The sequence below is a fragment of the Staurois parvus genome, unplaced genomic scaffold (assembly GCF_062004578.1).
Source record: "Staurois parvus isolate SC_StPar_1 unplaced genomic scaffold, SC_StPar_1.0 ptg000200l, whole genome shotgun sequence".
Taxonomy (NCBI): domain Eukaryota; kingdom Metazoa; phylum Chordata; class Amphibia; order Anura; family Ranidae; genus Staurois; species Staurois parvus.
Window position 1 is genome coordinate 3775961 of NW_028317996.1, and position 20339 is coordinate 3796299.

Here is a 20339-nt window from a genome sequence, read left to right on the forward strand (position 1 = left end):
GGATCCCGCGGCCATCTTAATACTCTCAAGAGTGTACCAAAATTCCCAAGCTTCATCTACTGCACCATCTCGTTAACTAAGGCCGAATGTTATAGGGCCAGGTGTGATACCAAGTGCGGCCATCTTACTACTCTCATGGGTATATTAAGCCGTAATGTACGATTGACAATTCTGCCTTAAAAATAATAAACTTTACTGCATGTCATCCCACTACTACTTTTTGGAAAAACCTATCTGTTCTAAAGGTTCCAAAGTACAGACAGGTATGCTGAGAGCCTGTTAGAGCCTAAAATTGCACCCCTGATCTGCTGATTTAGTGCAGGGCTGATTTGTGAGAGTTCATAGACACTGTGGTGTTTGTAAACACGTTTCCCCTAGCGGGAGCAGCTACAAGAATGCACCTAAGCCTTGTTTTTTTGTAAATACATTTAGGTGTGTTTATGTATGTCAAGCGCTTGGGCATTTGTTTATTTAATTGGCCGGAATAATAATATTAATTAACCCAACCCCCCTTAGTTTCAGAACTGAGGCCTCTTTCAGTGTTTCTTTCTGTCGAATCAAACCTCTGCACAGTGCTGATGGTGCTGGGCAGGCAGGAAACACCAGGGAAGGTTGCAACTCCCAATAAGTAAGTAGCTGGGAAGAGGGAAGTTTTGTGTAATGTAACTTGGGAGGGTTGAAGAGAGTGTTTAGTAAAAGTTAATATAAATTTACAGTTACCCCTTAATAGTGCCTGTTTTCTAATGTTTGAGAGTATTAATGTACCTACTTTTTAATACTATATTCACATATATTTAATGTATTCCTGTATTTCAGCAATCCAAAGTCACTAGGTACTGTCAAAGAAATCCCTGCTGTGAAAAATCTTAAAAGCATCATATTTGGGTGAGTTACAGACATGATCTAGTGTCAAGAAGTGAAAGCAGTGTTATAGACTGTTTAGTATGAATAATAGATCTTCGGATTATTAACATTAACAATAAGTAGAAAGAGCCAAGATGTAAAGAATTCTTCCTCAATTCACCCTGGTGTCCCTGTACTTGGTTCTCTCTGATAGTCACTTGGTCTGATAACAATAATAAGGACTACAACTAAGACCGTCCATAGATGCATCAAAATTTGGCTGGTTCAGCAGGAATCAGACAAATTTCAATCCATATGGGCAACCTGTTTGTATCTATCGATTGACTTCAGTACAACCAACCTGTTGGGTTTTTTTTTGTATGATTACTGCCAGCATCTATAACTGCCAGCAGTGATCCTTGTATACTGACAGCAGGGAAATTTCCTACTGTCAGAATACAATAATGCAGTGGTTGGGGTTCCCCCATTAACACTGTGTTGATAGGGAATCAAGCAGTTTTTCTTCTTTAACCCATGATTGAAGAAAATACAATTGCATAATCTATGGCTTTCTTAAGAGTTTAGTTTTTAGAAAAGAATTCTAGTGGGCAGGTGGGGGGCAATTTTTAACTGATTCCATTATAAGTAAAAATATATATTGTAATTGGTTGTGTTGAAGAGTCAGTGTGTTAAATTGATAAGTTATAAAGGATTTTGAATGTATATATCCACTCTTGTAATGCTTGTGGTGATGGTGAACTGTTAAACTGTATGTTCAACCAAAACCTTTATCTTAATCATACAGTAAAGGACTCCGGCTGGATATTCATAGACCCTGGATTACAGACTGCTACCTTCAGGTGATTGGACTCTGGCATAAGCTTTGTGGGGACACCCCTAATTTGTAATCCACAACTCCACTCCCACTCCATGAATCCTCAGTTTTTTCTAGTGTCTTTAGGTAATAAAATTCTTCTCCCTTATTGATGATGTGAGGCACTGTGAATACTGAGGAGTACTGGAAGCACTGTAAATATTGAGGAGTACTGGGAGCACTGTGAGTACTGAGAGGGCGCAGTGAGTACTGCAGCGCGGTGAGAATATTGAGATCATGATCTACCAGTAGATCTTGGCCAGGTGACTGGTAGATCGCTGTCAGGGCTTACCATCCCAGACCATCAAACAGACTGCAATGCAGAGGGACTACTTGTAAAGTTGGAGCTGTAGTAGAGAGCAAGAGCCGCCGATGTCTCCTCTTTAGTTAAGGTTGCCACCTCATCCCTTTAAACCCAAATACACATTAGTTCAACAGGTCCTGAGGCTAAATTAATGCACATAAGGCAGTAAGTGAGTTTAACTATCACTTTAATCAGCCACTTAACCTGTGTAATTAATATGTGTTCGGTTTTATTTTTCAATCTTTTTATTGAAAAGACCAAACGTACAATCCGACAGTACAAAAAGATGAGAGATGTTGAGCTCTCAGGACAATATTCACATATGAACATAGGTGACAGTGGCATTGTACAGAAAGATTGAGGAAATGAACATTGCATACATAGGTAGGACCAAGAAATCCCTCTGGTGTAATCTACAGGTAAAAAGGGTAAACAGCAATAATGAACAGAATTCCAGTACATATTTCACTATGAAAAACGATTAATAATGAGCATGACCAAGCAGCAGTCAGGTACTAAAGTCAGATACATCAAAAGGTAATATTGGAAACAAGAAGTATGAAGAAAGAATAGGAGAGAAAATGAGAAGAAAGGAATAAGAAAAATCAGCTGTGAGGAGGCGACACTGTGTTTGGTGATCTTTGATTAAGCTTTAATTAAAAACATTTTATTATTCACATTATGTTAGTGGGTAAAATGTCCTACAGGAGTGGTGATGTGACCTGTTGCAAATTTTGCTCCATGTATACATTCCTTGAACAACTGTTAAAGGGTGAATACTGCTGTGCGAGATGTAAGCATTTTGTTTGTTTGGAAGCCCAGATCCTGGATTTGAGAATCAACTGGCAACACTGCGAAGCCTCGACAACCTGGATAGGAGTGTGGAACCTACCCGTCAGGTGCTGGCTGGGGCCAGTATAGACAACGGTAGTGATATGGAGAGATAGGCACTAAAGGCAGGTAGTTGGGTTACATTTAGAATGAGGGGTAGAGGGAAAAGCATTAGAGTCCTGAGTTGATGCATGCCAATAAATATGCCAGGTTTCATGATGTTGGGGATACCAGCTCAGGAGTGGTAATGCTGAAGAAGACTATCTCCACTAGCTGCCAGGGGAATTACTACTCTGGTAAGGGGGCAAGGTTGCAGGCAAGGATAGACAGAAACTGGTGGTAGGGGGCTCAATTATTAGAAGGACAGTGCAAAGTGTCACAAAGACTGTGCTTACTGAACAGTATGTTGTTTGCTGGGGCACTCAAATTCAGAACATTGCAGATCAGATAGACAGATTGTTGGGTGGGTGTGGGTAGGACCACGTTGTCATGGTACATACTGGAACAAATGGCAAGTTAGGGGAAGATGAAGCATCCTTAAAATTATTTCATGGACTTAGATGCTATATTAAAGAAAAGTATTTCTAAAGTAGTATTCTCAGAAATATTCCCTGTAACTCAAGCCACGCCAGAGAGGCAGCATGAGATTAGAGAGGTAAACAAGTGGCTGAGGAACTGATGTAAGGAGGGTTTTGGGTTCATGGAGAACTGGTCTGATTTTGCAGTTGGTTACAAGCTTTACAGCAGAGAAAGACTGCACTTAAATGGGGAGGGTGCAGCTGTATTGTGGGAGAAGATGGCCAGAATGTTGGAAGGACTTTTAAATTTGGGTGCAGGAGAGGGATCAGTGAAAGGTATACTATGCAGCAAGCAAGGGTCAGTATGTGCAGATGTGGGCAAAGTTGGGGGGGGGGGAGCTGGCTTCAAATCAGATGATGGAGAAACTAAAGTTTCAAGGACCTGTACTCCTTGACTATAAGTTTAAGCGGGAAGAATCGTACTGTAACCTAACAGTGAGGGATAATAAAATGGTGTGTGCTGGTACACAATTAGAAGGCATATTCACAAAGGCTAGAAGTATGGTTAATAAAATGGAAGAACTAGAACTCCTGCTACATGAGGAGGATTTTGACTTTGTGGGAATACAGCAGGTAAAGTAGGTATTGAACACATCACAATTTTTCTCAATAAATATAGGGCCTTGAAAAAGCATTCATACCCCTTGAAATTTTCCATGATTTGCCATGTTATACAACCAAAAACCTAAATGTATTTTATTGGGATTTTGTTTGTTCGACCAACACAAAGTGACCCATAATTGCAAATGGAAGGAAAACGATAAATAGTTTTCAAAATTTTTTACAAATAAAAATCTGAAAAGTGTGGCATGCATTTGTGTTCAGCCCCCAAAGTCAATACTTTGTAGAACCACCTTTCACTGCAATTACAGCTGCAGGTCTTTTTGGGTATGTCTCTTTGCACATCTTCAGAGTGAAATCTTTGCCCATTCTTCTTTGCAAAATAGCTCAAGCTCTGTCAGATAGAAGCAGTTTTCAAGTCTTGCCACAGATTCTCAATTGGACTTAGGTCTGGACTTTGACTGGGCTACTCCAACACATGAATATGCTTTGATCTAAACCATTCCATTGTAGCTCTAGCTGTATGTTCAGGGTCATTGAGACTGGGGTGGAGGTTCACCTTCCAGTAGGACAAGTCTTTTTCAGACTCTAACATGTTTTATTCTAAGATTGCCCTGCATCTTCCCATCAACTCTGACCAGCTTGCCTGTCCCTGCTGAAGAAAAGCATCCCCACAACATGATACTGCTACCACCATGTTTCACGGTGGGGATGGTGTGTTCAGGTGATGTGCAGTATTAGTTTTCAGCCACACATAGCGTTTTGCTTTTAGGCCAAAAAGTAAAATTTTGGTCTCATCTGACAAGAGCACCTTCTTTCACATATTTGTTATGTCCCCCACATGGCTTCTTGCAAACTGCAAACTGGACTTATGGCTTTCGTTCAACAATGGCTTTCTTTTTGCCACTCTTCCATAAAGGCTAGATTTGTGCTCAAGTAATAGTTGTCCTGTGGACAGATTCTCCCACCTGAACTGTGGAACTCTGCAGCTCCTCCAAAATTACCATGGGCCTCTTGGCTGCTTTTTCTGATTAATGCTCTCCTCGCCCAGCCTTCAGTTTAGGTGGGCTGCCATGTCTTGGTAAGATTGCAGTTGTGCCATACTCTTTCCATTTTTGGATGATGGATTGAACAGTGCTCTGTGAGATGTTCAAAGCTCAGGATATTTTTTATAGCCTAACCCTACTTTAAACGTCTCCACAACTTTATCCCTGACCTGTCTGGTGTGTTCCTTTGCCTTCATGATGCTGTATGTTCACTAATGTTCTCTAATTATAAGCCACCTAATTAGGTGGCTTCTGAAGGCAATTGGTTCCACTAGAGTTTAGTTAAGGGTATCGGAGTAAAGGGGGCTGAATACAAGTGCACGCCACACTTTTCAGTTATATATTTGGAAAAAAATTGGAAAAACATTTATCATTTTCCTTCCTTTTTGGTTGTAACATGACAAAATGTGGAAAATGTCAAGGGGTATGAATACTTTTTCAGGGCACTGTATATTTCTAAAGGTGCTATTGGTATGAAATTTTCACCACATGTCAGTAACAACCCATGCAATCCATACATACAAAGAAACCAAAACAAATAAGTTCAGAAATTCAGTTATGTGTAAGAAAATGGAATGATACTGGGAAAAAGTATTGAACACATGAAGAAAGGGAGGTGCAAAAAGGCATGGAAAGCCAAGACACCAGCTGAAATCTATTAGTAATTAGAAAGCAATCCTGCCCCTTGTCAGTGCAAACTAATATCAGCTGGTTCCGTCACAACCGATGGTCTATAAAAAGATGTCTCATTACCAAAGTGTCACACAAGAAACATCTTGTGATGGGTAAAAGCAAAGAGCTCTCTCAAGACCTTCGCAACCTTATAAACATACTGATGGCATTGGTTACAGAAAGATTTCTAAACTTCTGAGTGAGCCCTTTTGGGGCCATAATCAGGAAGTGGAAAGAACATCATTTCACCATAAACCGGGCACAACCAGGTGCTCCTCGCAAGATTTTTGACAGAGGATTGAAAAGAATTATCAGAAGAGTTGTAGAAGAGCCAAGGACCACTAGTGGAGAGCTTCAGAAAGACCTGGAATTAGCAGGTCAATTGTTTCAAATAAAACAAACAGTAATGCACCCAAGGCCTGTATGCACGTTTACCATGCAAGACTCCATTGCGGAAGAAAAAGCATGTTGAAGTTTGTTTAAAGTTTGCTGCACAACATTTAGACAAGCCTGTGAAATATCGGGAGAATATAGTCTGGTCAGATGAGAGCAAAATTGAACTCTTTGTATGCCATAATACACACCATGTTTGGAGGTCAAATGGCACTACACATCACCCCAAAAACCCCATACCGACAGTGACGTTTGGAGGTGGGAACATTATGGTGTGGGGCTGTTTTTTAGCATACGATACTGGCAAACCTTATTTCAGACGACTTTATTTATAAGACAAAATGAGGGTGGACATTTCAGCAAGACAATGACCCTAAACGCAAAACCAAGAAAATTCTCAATAGGTTTCAAAGAAATAAAATAAAGCTGCTAAAATGGCCCAGCCAATCACCTAACTTGAATCCAATAGAAAATCTATGTAATGAACTAAAGATCAGAGTTAATAGAAGAGGCCCACAGAACCTTCAAGTTTGGAAGACTGTGTGGAAGAATGGGCCAAAATCACACAATGCACATGACTTGCTTCTCCATACAGGAGGCATCTTGAAGCTGTCATTACCAGCAAAGGATTTTGTATGAAGTATTAAATAAATTTCAATTAGTGTGTTCAATACTTTTTCCCAAGCAAGGCTAGAATACTATTAACATGCATGCATATATTTACTCAAGAGATAAAAGTATGATTCTACCATCATAAGGGTACCAAAAGTCAGCTATCCTTAAAAGAAATAAGTTTGAGTCCCTCCTGCGTGGGGAGCCACTGTCCAGAAATCTCTTTTTTTCACATTTTTAGAATGAAGTTGCAGACAGATTTCATCACCACCTGGGATGGGAGGAATGGCCCCTTCATCCTGACAGCTTCACTCTCCTATGCTAGAAATGGGGAGCTCCAGATATGGACATCCTGGCATCCAGGTTCAACAAGTTACCCCTGTTTGTGGCCAGAACCATAGATTCTGTAGCTCTAGAACTAGGATCAGATGCGCTGGTAATTCCCAGGGACTACATCCAGGTTAAAATATGCCTTCCCTCCAGTGTGGATTTCAAAGTGACCTTGCTAGGCCATGGAAGCACATCCATTGCAGCATGGCCAGTTTTCATCTTTGCATCCTTACTGGGAGCACAGCATGCCTGTAATCCAACAGTCACTTTTTTGTGCCCTGCTCCAAAACACCCCAGAGAACTTGGGATGTGTTGATCACTGTCTAGATGTGGTCAGAACTCTCAAGGTCTATCTGACAGTCACAACTTCTGTCTGAAAAACAGACTCTCTTTGTATTGCTGAAAGGGTCTCATAAAGGACACAATGGTTCTACACTCATGATTGCTAGGCGGATAAGACAACTCATTGTGATGGCCTATGTTCTTAAAAACAAGTTACCTCCATTTACTTTACATGATCAATCATCTGTTGCCCATCTTTGTAAGGCTGCCACCTGATCCTTGGTTCATGCTTTGTCCAAGTTCTTCCAGGTAGATGTACAGGTCTCTACAGATGCAGCCTTCAGCTACAACGTTCTTTTAACTGCACTCTGAGTTGGGTATTTGACTCTTGGTTGTTTACTCTGTCGTTTTGCCCAGCCCTCTGTTTTATTGCTTTGGGTTGTCTCAGGGTCTATTAATATTGAATGGGGAAGCAATTTGAGGGTCCATTTGAGGGCAGCAAGGTGTGCATGTTCCAGGACATTCTTAATGTGGTTGTAGCCTGCATCGAGTCCATCCCCAAGCGCAGGAGCATTTGTGTTTGCTGGTTCTATTAATATTGAGCCTGTGACCTGTACATTTAAGATAAAAGGAATTTTGACTTGCCTGTAAATTGCATATTTTGCAATATAGTAAAGTAAAGAAAGGATTGTTGGGGTCAAAGGCTTACAACTAGGGGTATGTCCACCAAAGTTTTTGCCAGTGTCCAGTCACCTGAAAGTATTCTGGATTTGATTACAACTAGGCACATTGTTCTGTTTATTAATACGCACAAAATTAGTAAAGAAATATTGATATTAAAAATATGCCTCATTTTCTATACCCATAGTAAGAGGCAGTGAGTATGTTTAAGAATGTTGGTAGTTATTAACATGGACAAGGTGGTTGAAATTCACCTAATTGTGTGTGTTTTATATTTTTTAGCCTAGGGAAGAAACATGGACAAGATGGGTTTTTGAAGCTTGTTGATATTCTTCCAAAACTTCCAGGACTACAGGTGTTAGAGTAAGCAACACAAAAGCTTTTTGTTTTTTTGTAAGATATAACTACATTTAATAATGGCAAACTGGGAAAGCCCTGTATGTGGTTAGGTTAAGTGAATGCCAAAGATATGTGTGTGTTTCATTTTGGGTGGAGTACATCCATTTTATTAAAGAAAGACTGTATATAGAAAACACAAATACTGCTTACTTGGCTGTCATGCTAACTCCCTGGCTTCAAAACTATGGGGGTCATTTACTAAAACTGGAGAGTGCAATATCTGGAGCAACTCTGCATAGAAACCAATCAGCTTCCAGGTTTTATTGCCAAAGCTTAATTGAACATGTTGAAGTTAGAAGACGATTGGATACTATGCACAGCTGCACCAGATTCTGACTGCACCAGTTTTAGTAAATCTCCCCCTATGTGTCACATACCTGAAAAAAGTATGTAGATCTGGAATTCTGAGTTTACTTGTAGCATGCAGGTTTTCTTTGTTAATCTTGTAACACATTTCCCAGAATCTCTCTTTAACCCTTTTACTGCCATCTGCTGTAAGTACTATGATGGGGCAGTGATATATCTTGTAGAAGCGGTCATTGCTTCTACAGCCAGAGAAAGTCTGCCTCTTTTCCCCCTTCCAGACATGTAATAATTTATATTTAACTCTAAACCCATGAGCTTATAGGTTTTTAAAGCATCATGCAGTGTATGTAATGCATGCAAAATCAAAGCAGAAAAGCGAGCGCTAAAACCATAAGCAGCTGAAGCACCAAAAAGGTAACCAAAAACAACCTCCAAAGCAATCAGATAAATGTAGGTGCAGCGCTAGAATATCAGAATTATCCAAAGAATGATCTTAGGTAAGTGCTTCATATATTCTAACGATTATTCAGTGATGTGCCGGAAATATGTTAAGATTGCGCACTCACCAGATGCGTAATAATAATACGCGTTTGTATATAATGTTGTCAGCCAGAGGTCCCCTTAAGGATGTGTACAGTCTGGTCTGGTCAGAGACATCCCCTTCCCCTGGGTTATCTGCAGCACCTCAGCCGTCCTCCAGAATGGGCTCTGTAGTTTTGTCAGTGGAGTTACAGTTTATCCTGATACAGTCTCCTAACAGGAGCTCTCCGGAGGGAACATAATCCCGGAACATCACCGAATAATCGTTAGAATATATGAAGCACTTACCTAAGATCATTCTTGGGTGGATCTTCACAATTAGCACTTTTTGGACATTTTTTTGTCATATACTGGATTTTGATATTTTAGCACTATTACATGCTCACGATTGTCACTTCATTAGCACTTTATTGTGGATATGACATAATACAATAACAATAAAATTAATAAATATATAGTGAGAGTCCAGTTCAGTGAGTAGAGGTGTGCAATTATCAGAATAGATCTCATCTAGTTCATACACAACTCTCATGAAGGGCAATGAGTGGTAGGTGATGTAAGCCAAGCCAGAAGAATACTCCATCAGTAGTCACACATAGCCTCTTACCAGATATCCATGACCTCTAAAAGTAAAGCGGTCAGATAGTGCAGTTAGGCTCAAAAGTTTGGCCCAGATACCAGACAGATCCAGTCCTTCAGTTCACACCTTTTGGTCACACCCCTGACTACATCTTTTGATGATGTTGGGTGGAGCATTGGTGTGTGATGTCACTGTGCATCAGAACAGATGGCAGCCATTTTGTTGGTTTTAAACAATGCTGTGTTAACATGCTTTTTCTTTATGGATTTATGTAAGAGCAATACTTCAAATAAATGAAGTTTTTAGAATTTACTACACTATGAGATGTTTTGCCCGCTCTATGACCTGCGTATTTTGGGAGAAATTTGCTGCATAGTGTCAAACCAATGTGGATTTTTTGGAAAGTGGACCAAGAGTTGTTATATACAGTTGTTCTCAAAAGTTTGCATACTCTTGGAGAATCAGTAATACACAGTACAGTATGTACTATTTTTAAAGAAAAACTGAGTGAACAGGCAAAACACTTTTCTTTTATTTCTTATGGGATGCATATTCAACTGTAGGTAATTACAGAATGACACAATCCTAAAACAAAACACGGCAACAAGTAAACAAATGAAATGACTCATATTTAAAAGTTTGCATACCCTTAGTTCTTATACTGTGTTTTGCCCTCTTTTGCTTCAATGACAGTGTGCAGTCTTTTGTAATAGTTGTCTTTGAGGCCCTGAATTCTTGCAGGTTGTATAGTTGCCCATATGGTCTTCTTGCATGAACTGCACATTTAAAATCTCCCCAGAGTAGCTAGATGATATTAAGGCCTGGAGACTGTGATGGTAACTCCAGAACATTCATCTTTTTCTGCTGTAACCATTGTTGGGTCAGCTTGGCCTTGGGCTTATGGTTATTGCTGTGCTGAGAAGTCCAAGAGTATCCCATGCGCAGCTTTTGTGCAGAATGCAAATTGCCAGTAATTTCATGCTGTATTCATCTTGCCATCAATTTTCACAAGATTCCCCATGTCTTTAGAGCTCACATACCCCCAAAACATTAGTGAGCCACCACCATGCTTCACAGTGGGGATGGTATTCTTGTCACTGTAGGCCTTGTTGACCCCTCTCCAATTATAGTGCTTATGGTTGTGACCATAAAAGCTCTGTTTTGGTTTTGTCACTCCAGATTACAGTGTGCCAGCTGTGAGGTGTGTCAAGGTGTTGTCAGGCATATTGTAACTGGGCTTTTTGGGGCTTTGGCATAGTAAATGCTTCTTTCTGGCAACTCGACCATGACGTTCATTTTTGTTTAAGTATCACCGTATTGTGCTCCTTAAAACAACCACACTGTCTTTTTCCAGAGCAATCTGTATTTCTTCTGAGGTTACCTGTGGATTTTTCTTTGTATCCCGAACAATTTCTTCGGACAGTTGTGACTGCAATCTTTCTTGGTCTACCTGACCTTGATATCAAGAGTTCCCCAAATTTTCTACTTCTTAATAAGTAACTGAGTAATTGAACAGTACTGACTGGTATATTCAAGGCATTGGATATCTTTTTATATTCTTTTCCATCTTTATAGTGTTCCATTACTTTGTTGTGCAGATCTTATGACAGTTCTTTTCTGCTCCCCATGGCTCAGTATCTAGCCTGCTCACTGCATCCACTAACAAACTCATTGACTATTTATACACAGACACTAATTGCAATTTAAAAAGCCACATACAGTATTTGTGAAATTAACCTTTAATTGCCATTTTAACCTGTGTGTCACCTTGTGTGTCTGTACAATGGCCAAACAATGCAGGATAAGTAAACTTTTGATCAGGGCCATTTGGGTGATTTCTGTTGCCATTGTGATTTTAAAAGGAGCCAAACAACTATGTGATAATAAATGGCTTCATATGATCACTATCCTTAAATAAAAGACACTTTGTTGTCATGATCAGTCATATTTTCAATATCAATGCCAAAATTTCACAGTTTCTGCCAGGTTATGCAAACTTTTGAGTACAACTGTAATATGCAAGACAGTGAATGATGGCACTTGAATGTACCCACATGTGTGGCCAGGGAACATTGCACCCTTGCATTTCTCAGTACTGGATATGAGTTATGCTGTTCCATGTGGAGCCTGTTTGTGCTCCCTGGATTTGTGTGGGTTCCCTTCATATGTTCTGAGTTCCATTCACAATCTAAGAACATATTGATAGGTTAAGTGTGTATAATTGTCTTGGACATTATTAATGGTTATATTAAAAATGTGTAATGCATATATTATTGCAGGAGATACAACCCAATACCAAAAAAGTTGGGATGCTGTGTAAAATCTACATGAAAACAGAATGATATTATTCATAATAGAAAATAGAAAACATATGAAATGTTTAAACTGAGAAAATGTACCATTTTAAGGTTAGTAACATGATTGGGTATGAAAAGAGCACCTTAGAGAATCAGTTTCTTAGAAGTAAAGGTGGGCAGAGGTTTGCCAATCTGATAAAAGCTGCATCTAAAAATTGTCGAATATCAAAATAATGTTCCTCAACATAAAATTGCAGACTTTAAATATATCATCATCTACACTACATATCATCACAAAATTCTGAGTGTTTTGTATGTGGATGCTTTATATATACAGTGTGTGTGTGTGTGTATATATATATATATATATATATATATATATATATAAAGATTCAGAGAATCTGGAGAAATCTCTGTGCGCAAGGGAAAAGATCAAAATGAAGTATTAGATGTCCGTGATCTTCGGGCCCTCAGACAGCACTGCATTAAAAACATGATTCTTTGATGGATATCATTCATTGCATGGGCTCAGGAATGCTTCCAAAAAGCACTGCCTGTAAATCTAGTTCGCAGTGCCATTGAAAAATGCAAGCTAAAGCTCTATCATGCAAAGAAGAAGGCATATCTGAACATAATCCAGAAATGCTGCTGTCTTCTCTGAGCTAAAGCTCATTTAATATGGTCTGTTGCAAAATGGAAAACTGTACTGTGGTCAGCCAATTGAAATTTGACATTCTTTTTTGGCAGCCATTGGCGCCACAGCCCTTGAACTAAAGAGGAGAGTCAGCTTATTATCAGCACTCAAAAGACTGCATCTCCAATGGTAATGCGGTGCATTAGTGCATATGGAATGGGCAATAGTGAATCTGGAAAGGCACCATAAATGATGAAAGATATATCCAGGTTTTAAAGCAGCAAATGCTCAGGAAAAACTGAACAACATTCCTCTCCCAAAACTTCAGCAACTGATCTCCTCATTTCCTAGAATTTTACAGAGTGTTTTTAAAAGAAGAGGGGATGCTACATTGTGGTAAACATGGCCCTGTCCCAATGTCTATGGAATTTGGGTTGTACTTTGCCAGCTTTTTTTTTCCTGTCCCAACTTTTTTGAGACGTGCTGTTGCCATCAATTTCAAAATTACCTTATTTTTTCTTAAAATGGTACGTTTTCTCAGTTTAACATTTGATATGATTTCTATTTTCTATTATGAATAAAATATGGGTTTGAGATTTTCAAATCATTGCATTCTGTTTTTATGTAGATGTTACACAGCATACCAACTTTTTTGGAATTGGGGTTATAAACTATGATATTGAAGATGTTCCCATAGATCTTCACAAAAGGTCATAATGACCAGTCAAGTATTTTTATAGTACTTGCTAACATTTTCAGAAGGATGCCAGAAATCGTAGCCCAATTTTTTTTTCATAACATGTTATACTAACTCTATTCAATTACACTTCTGTTTGCACTAATTATTTCTGTGTCACTGGTATCATGGAGGCAAATTTCAGCTGGTTTGAAGCTAAACTCCGGAATGAGCAAATACAGCCTAAATACAAGAGGCATGTGTATTCCTACTTGAATTTTGTTGTGTTTGGTGTATTTTAGGGATGCACAAATGCCCTTTTTTACCCATAGCCTCACTCACTAGAGTTCACATAGGAGCGGTGTGGGAAACCTTCCTGCACCAAACCCATGCTGTCACAGAAGAAAAAGTTGGGGAGTTGAAATCCATGCAGCTTATTCTCCTCTCCTTGCAGGGATGACACTACAGGCTAGATGGCTTCTGATTGGATAGCTCTATGACAGTGCTGACCAATCAAAAGCCATCTAGTACATACTGTCATCCCTGCACTGAGAGAGAAAAAGCCGTAGGGATATCAAATCCACAGCTTTTCATTCTGTGAATGCATGGGTTTGATGTGGGGACGTTCTCCCCCAGTGGGGAAACTGCATGCGATTTGGACAGGAATCACATTCCTGTTCAAATCGTATGCTATTCTTTGTGGTGCAATTTGTGTCTATACATTTTGTATTGACACAAATTGCACCGCAAAGTATTGGTTTCAGGTATTGGGAGCATTTACAAGAATACGAGTACTCATGAAAATACTCGGTATAAAAATTTAAATATAAAATGTGATGAAAAAACGATGAGTTTGTGTGTAGAAATCACTACACAAATACATTTTTAAAAATATGTTTAGAAACAATCACAGCACTGCAAATTACCAACTTTCCACAAAATTTACAAATATCATAAGAGTGCTGGGCTATTACAACAGTGCTGAATACAATTGGACCAGTGCATCTGTAACAAAAAAATATCTAAAAGTGATACAATGATTGTGGTATCCACATCAAACTAATAAAGTACAGATGCACTGGTCTAATTATATTTTACACTGTTGTAATAGCATGGCATTTTAATGATAATTGTATATACCAGTCACTTCTGTTATTTCTGCCCTTGTGCAGGGTAAATGGTCTTGTATCCTTCCACCCCGTAGTTTTCATCAAACAGCTGTGGTTTTATCTGCTGGGTGCCTCCCAACAGCATTGCTCACTGCCCAGGCTCCTTCTATTAATAATATCTGAATTTGCAAGGGCATTTATTTCACACAAAGTAGATCTATATCCTTGGTGGCTACTGAGGAATATAGTTTAAATGAACGTTTTTGTACCCAGACTTCAGCTTTAAGTCAGATTGTTGCCTTATATATTGTGAATCCTTGTGAGCTATTAAGAATGAGGCATTCAATGGGTGTTAAACAATTAGTTGCTAGTATTTTGTGTTTGGTGCGCTGGCACTTACACAAACTCACTTGGTAGTGTCAGATCAATATATAAGGTATTTATAGTGCCGCGCTCCTACTTGTATGCATATATATCTCTATATCCAGTCTGTACTCATTCTACTATATTGATAACTATATAAATCAAATGTAAATATTAATGATAAGTGATATTCCATAAACTAATATAATTGGATGATTACCAATATATTGCCAATACACACATACACAACCTAAATTTGTGTGATAAATAATAATCAATATAGGACCTTAATATAATGTGAACAAAACATAAATAAATAAATGAATATAGTATAGATATAAATATAATTCGTGCCACTCTGATTATATGTGATCAATCCAGCAATATTTGTGCAAAAATATATTCCAATGTGCACGTGCATTAGTGTAATACATAAATACATAAATAAAGTCTTTATAAAGAAGTGCCAAAGTGTAGGTGATTTCTTAATCCCTCTCGCCAGGTGCCTTATGGTCTCCCTATTCGCTCACCTTTATGTTTGCCTGAATTAATTCAGGCAAATAGACTTTTTGATCCTTCCAGGATCGGTGGGTTAATGCTCTGTATTTAGATGTACCAAGGTGTAGATGTAGGTACTCCTGTACTCTCCTCTTTCTCCTTTTGCAACTGCTCATACACCGATATTAAGACCAGCTCTATCTCCTTATTCCCCTCCAGGGGTCATCTCCTTCTCATTTCCTCCTCTCACCCATGTGGATTATAAGGGTCAGATGTAGAGAAAAGAAAAACAAACCATGGTGCCTTTATCCTTTTAAATAGTGGAAATTTATTTCTGCCTGTAGCGATATTACACAGCGATATACAGTTCCTTGGTAGTCCAGGGCGGCATAAATATTACAGTCAATAGTGGGTGAGCAATCCTATACCTCTGCTCTCCCTCCCTGCCTGCCTCTGTCTGCGTTGGAATCGCCGAGCCTCGCCGCTGCAACGTCGTGACGTCAAAGCCCCTCCCCTACGCGTTGCGTCACATCGTCACGTGACTTCATCAGGGGGATAATGATTGGATCCAATCAGAGGCAGGCAGGGAGGGAGAGCAGAGGTATAGGATTGCTCACCCACTATTGACTGTAATATTTATGCCGCCCTGGACTACCAAGGAACTGTATATCGCTGTGTAATATCGCTACAGGCAGAAATAAATTTCCACTATTTAAAAGGATAAAGGCACCATGGTTTGTTTTTCTTTTCTCTACATCTGACCCTTATAATCCACATGGGTGAGAGGAGGAAATGAGAAGGAGATGACCCCTGGAGGGGAATAAGGAGATAGATCTGGTCTTAATATCGGTGTATGAGCAGTTGCAAAAGGAGAAAGAGGAGAGTACAGGAGTACCTACATCTACACCTTGGTACATCTAAATACAGAGCATTAACCCACCTATCTTGGAAGGATCAAAAAGTCTATTTGCCTGAATTCATTCAGGCAAACATAAAGGTGAGCGAATAGGGAGACCATAAGGCACCTGGCGAGAGGGATTAAGAAATCACCTGCACTTTGGCACTTCTTTATAAAGACTTTATTTATGTATTTATGTATTACACTAATGCTTGTGCACATTGGAATATATTTTTGCACAAATATTGCTGGATTGATCACATATAATCAGAGTGGCACGAATTATATTTATATCTATACTATATTCATTTATTTATTTATGTATTGTTCACATTATATTAAGGTCCTATATTGATTATTATTTATCACACAAATTTAGGTTGTGTATGTGTGTATTGGCAATATATTGGTAATCATCCAATTATATTAGTTTATGGAATATCACTTATCATTAATATTTACATTTGATTTATATAGTTATCAATATAGTAGAATGAGTACAGACTGGATATAGAGATATACAGTTGCAAGAAAAAGTATGTGAACCCCTTGGGATTACGTGGAGTTTTGCATGAATTGGGCATAAAATGTGCTCTGAACGTCATCTAAGTCACAACAATAGAAGAACACAGTCTGCTGAACATAATACTACACAAACATTAGATGTTGCCATGGTTTAATTGCACATAACATGTAAACATTCACAGTGCAGGGAGGAAAAGGTATGTGAGTCCCTAGCTTAATGACTTCTCCCAGAGCTATCTGGAGCCAGGAGTGAGACAACCTTGACTCCAATCAGTGTGATGATATTGGATGTGTTGCTGACAGCTGTCCTGCCCTTAAAAAACACACACCTGTTTTGGGTTTACTGGTTTCAAGAAGCACTGTCTGATGTGAACCATGCCTTGCAGAAAAGAGCTCTCAGAAGACCTACGATCAAGAATTGTTGACTTGCATGAAGCTGGAAAGGGTTACAAAAGTATCTCCAAAAGCCTTGATGTTCATGTGTCCACGGTAAGACAGACTGTCTACAAATGGAGAAAGTTTCGCACTGTTGCTACTCTCCCTAGACGTGGTTGTCCTGTAAAAATGACTGCAAGAGCACAGCGCAGAATGCTGCATGAGGTAAAGAAGAATCCTAGAGTGTCAGCTAAAGACCTACAGAAATCTCTGGCACATGCGAACATTTTTGTTGACACATCTACAATAAGGAAAACATTAAACAAGAATGGAGCACATGGGAGGACACCACGGAGGAAGCCATTGCTGTCCAAAAAGAATATTGCAGCACGTTTGAAGTTTGCAGAAGAGCACCTGGATGTTCCACAGCACTACTGGCAAAATAGACTGTGGACAGATGAAACCAAGATTGAGTTGTTTGGGAAGAACACACAACACTATGTGTGGAGAAAAAAAGGCACAGCACACCAACATCAAAACCTCATCCCCACTGTAAAACATGGCGGAGGGAGCATCATGGTTTGGGGCTGCTTTGCTGCCTCAGGGCCTGGAGGGATTGTTGTCATTGATGGGAAAATGAATTCCAGAGTTTATCAAGACATTTTGCAGGAAAAGGTACGACCATCTGTCCGCCAACTGAAGCTCCGCAGAGGATGGGTGATGCAACAGGACAATGACCCAAAGCATACAAGTAATTCAACAAAACAATGGCTGCAACAGCACAGAATACGCCTTCTGGAGTGGCTCAGTCAGAGTCCTGACCTCAACCCGATTGAAATGCTGTGGCATGACCTTAAGAGAGCGATTCACACCAGACATCCCAAGAATATTGCTACACTGAAACAGTTTTGTGAAGAGGAGTGGTCCAAAATTACTCCAGATCGTTGTGCAGGTCTGAGCTGCAACTACAGGAAACGTTTGGTTGAGGTTATTGCTGCCAAAGGAGGGTCAACCAGTTATTAAGTCCAAAGGTTCACATACTTTTTCCTCCCTGCACTGTGAATGTTTACATGTTATGTGCAATTAAACCATGGCAACATCTAATGTTTGTGTAGTATTATGTTCAGCAGACTGTGTTCTTCTATTGTTGTGACTTAGATGACGTTCAGAGCACATTTTATGCCCAATTCATGCAAAACTCCACGTAATCCCAAGGGGTTCACATACTTTTTCTTGCAACTGTATATGCATACAAGTAGGAGCGCGGCACTATAAATACCTTATATATCAGTTTGTTGCCTGTTCAAATATAATAAATGTACGAGATGCATAGGGTTGCCACTTCATCCCTTTAAAACCGAACAAATATTAATTACACAGGTTCTGGGGCTAATTTAATGCAGATAAGGCACCAAGTGAGTTTAATTACCACCTTAGTCAGCCACAGAATCTGTAATTAATATTTGTTCAGTTTTAAAGGGATGAGGTGGCAACCCTACAGATGCATCTTATTAAAGTTCCTGTGTAATAGTCAAATTATATGTACTGACAATTTCTTCTCTGGTCTTGTTCAGCTTGTGCAACCTTACAGAAAATCACATTGGTGATAAAGGTGTAGAAAAGTTGGTGGAGAAATTTCCAGAGCTGCAGACTCTTCATACACTGGAGTAAGCATAAATTAACCATTTCCAATTTAAATGAGTGTGTTGCTGCTATCTAGACATTCTGTAGAAAGGTATTGCCTTGATCTTAGGATAACGATATGACAACTGCAAAGACATGCAGTGTCATGACAGTGACTTGTAACAAATTGTTTCTTCCAGGTAGTACTGAAAATTAATGTGTACACATTGCTTAACCCCTTCACGCCTAAGGGTAAAACAAATCTTAATGCCTAAGCACAATTTTGCAACTTTGACATGTGTTAGTAAAAAGGTACATATCATCTCAACTACTTTGTACATCCAGGTGAATTATACCTTGTTTTTTCAGGACAAATTGAGCTTCATTTGGTGGCAAATAATAATGGATATCTCTTGTTTTTTTTTTTTTCATTATGAAAGGAAAACTGGCCCAAAATAATACAAAAAAATCTTTTTTTTTATTTAGCTGTGTGTTTCTTGTTACTACCATAACCTACCACCAAAGAACAACCCAAAATAAATTTTCCAGCTCTTGACAATCGCAGCAATACCATATAGGTGTATGTTATTTGTTGTTTGTACCCACGGTACAGCCTAGAAACAATAGTGCGCATTTGTTTTACCTAAAACACACTGACACTACCTGACACCAATTTAAAAAAAAATCCCTACCTTTGACCCTGACCTTGACCCAAACCCTAACCCTGACATTGAACTAGATCAAACCTTGATTTTTTATTTTATTTTTAAATATTTATCTTTTTTTTTAACAAACAGTTTTTCTCTATGCAAGGAGAAAGATACAATGTATCTCCTCCATGCAGAGGGAAAAAAAAACAAGGGGGGCAGGCTATGCAGTGACTGATCACTGTGATAGCCAATCAGAGGCTATCACAGTGATCATGTGACCCGGAATCGGGAGTCTTGGGTCCCGATTGTTAGAATGGGACCCGGGGCTCTCAGTGACACCCCAGTCTTTGAGCTGGGAGCTCACTGTGCAACGCGCTCCCAACACAAAGACAGGTATGCAAATATGCAGCCCCATGGAAAAAAGCCCAGTTCTGTGAGGCCGCATATTGGTTGTCTCTGATCCTGCAGAGACAACCAAGTCATATCTTCTCCGTAAGTGCTATGCATCTGCAATCTGTGTGGAGATGCACATACAGGCCATAGCTTACATGTGGAAAATGTGCTACAAAATGTCTTTTGGAATGTACACTGCAGCTTCTAAGATATGCTAGCTAGGTGGTAGCATGCCTAAAATAAAAATATGATGTCTTTATTGTCCATTGAGTGGACACAGGTTGATAGTAAGAGACCTAGGGTTATACTGTCACCTGCAGCAGAAATGGGTATTTAGCACATAGAAAACTGAAGTACCCCTCTTGTTATAACCCCTCCTACCTCACCCCTGTTCAGATCTGCTTACTATACCTAGGAGAACTGATGCCTCCATCCCTTTTGCATTAGGCCCCATTCACATGGGGTG

General features: G+C 39.3%; 1 protein-coding gene across 1 annotated transcript in view; it reads left to right on the plus strand.

Moving 5' to 3' along the window:
• CIITA (class II major histocompatibility complex transactivator) overlaps nt 1-20339 on the plus strand; it is a 160806-nt gene that overhangs the window by 112490 nt on the left and 27977 nt on the right. The window contains exons 13-15 of the mRNA XM_089678238.1: nt 817-885; nt 8290-8370; nt 18782-18874. Of these exons, the coding sequence (XP_089534364.1) occupies nt 817-885; nt 8290-8370; nt 18782-18874 (243 nt within the window). The remainder of the gene's footprint in view (nt 1-816; nt 886-8289; nt 8371-18781; nt 18875-20339) is intronic.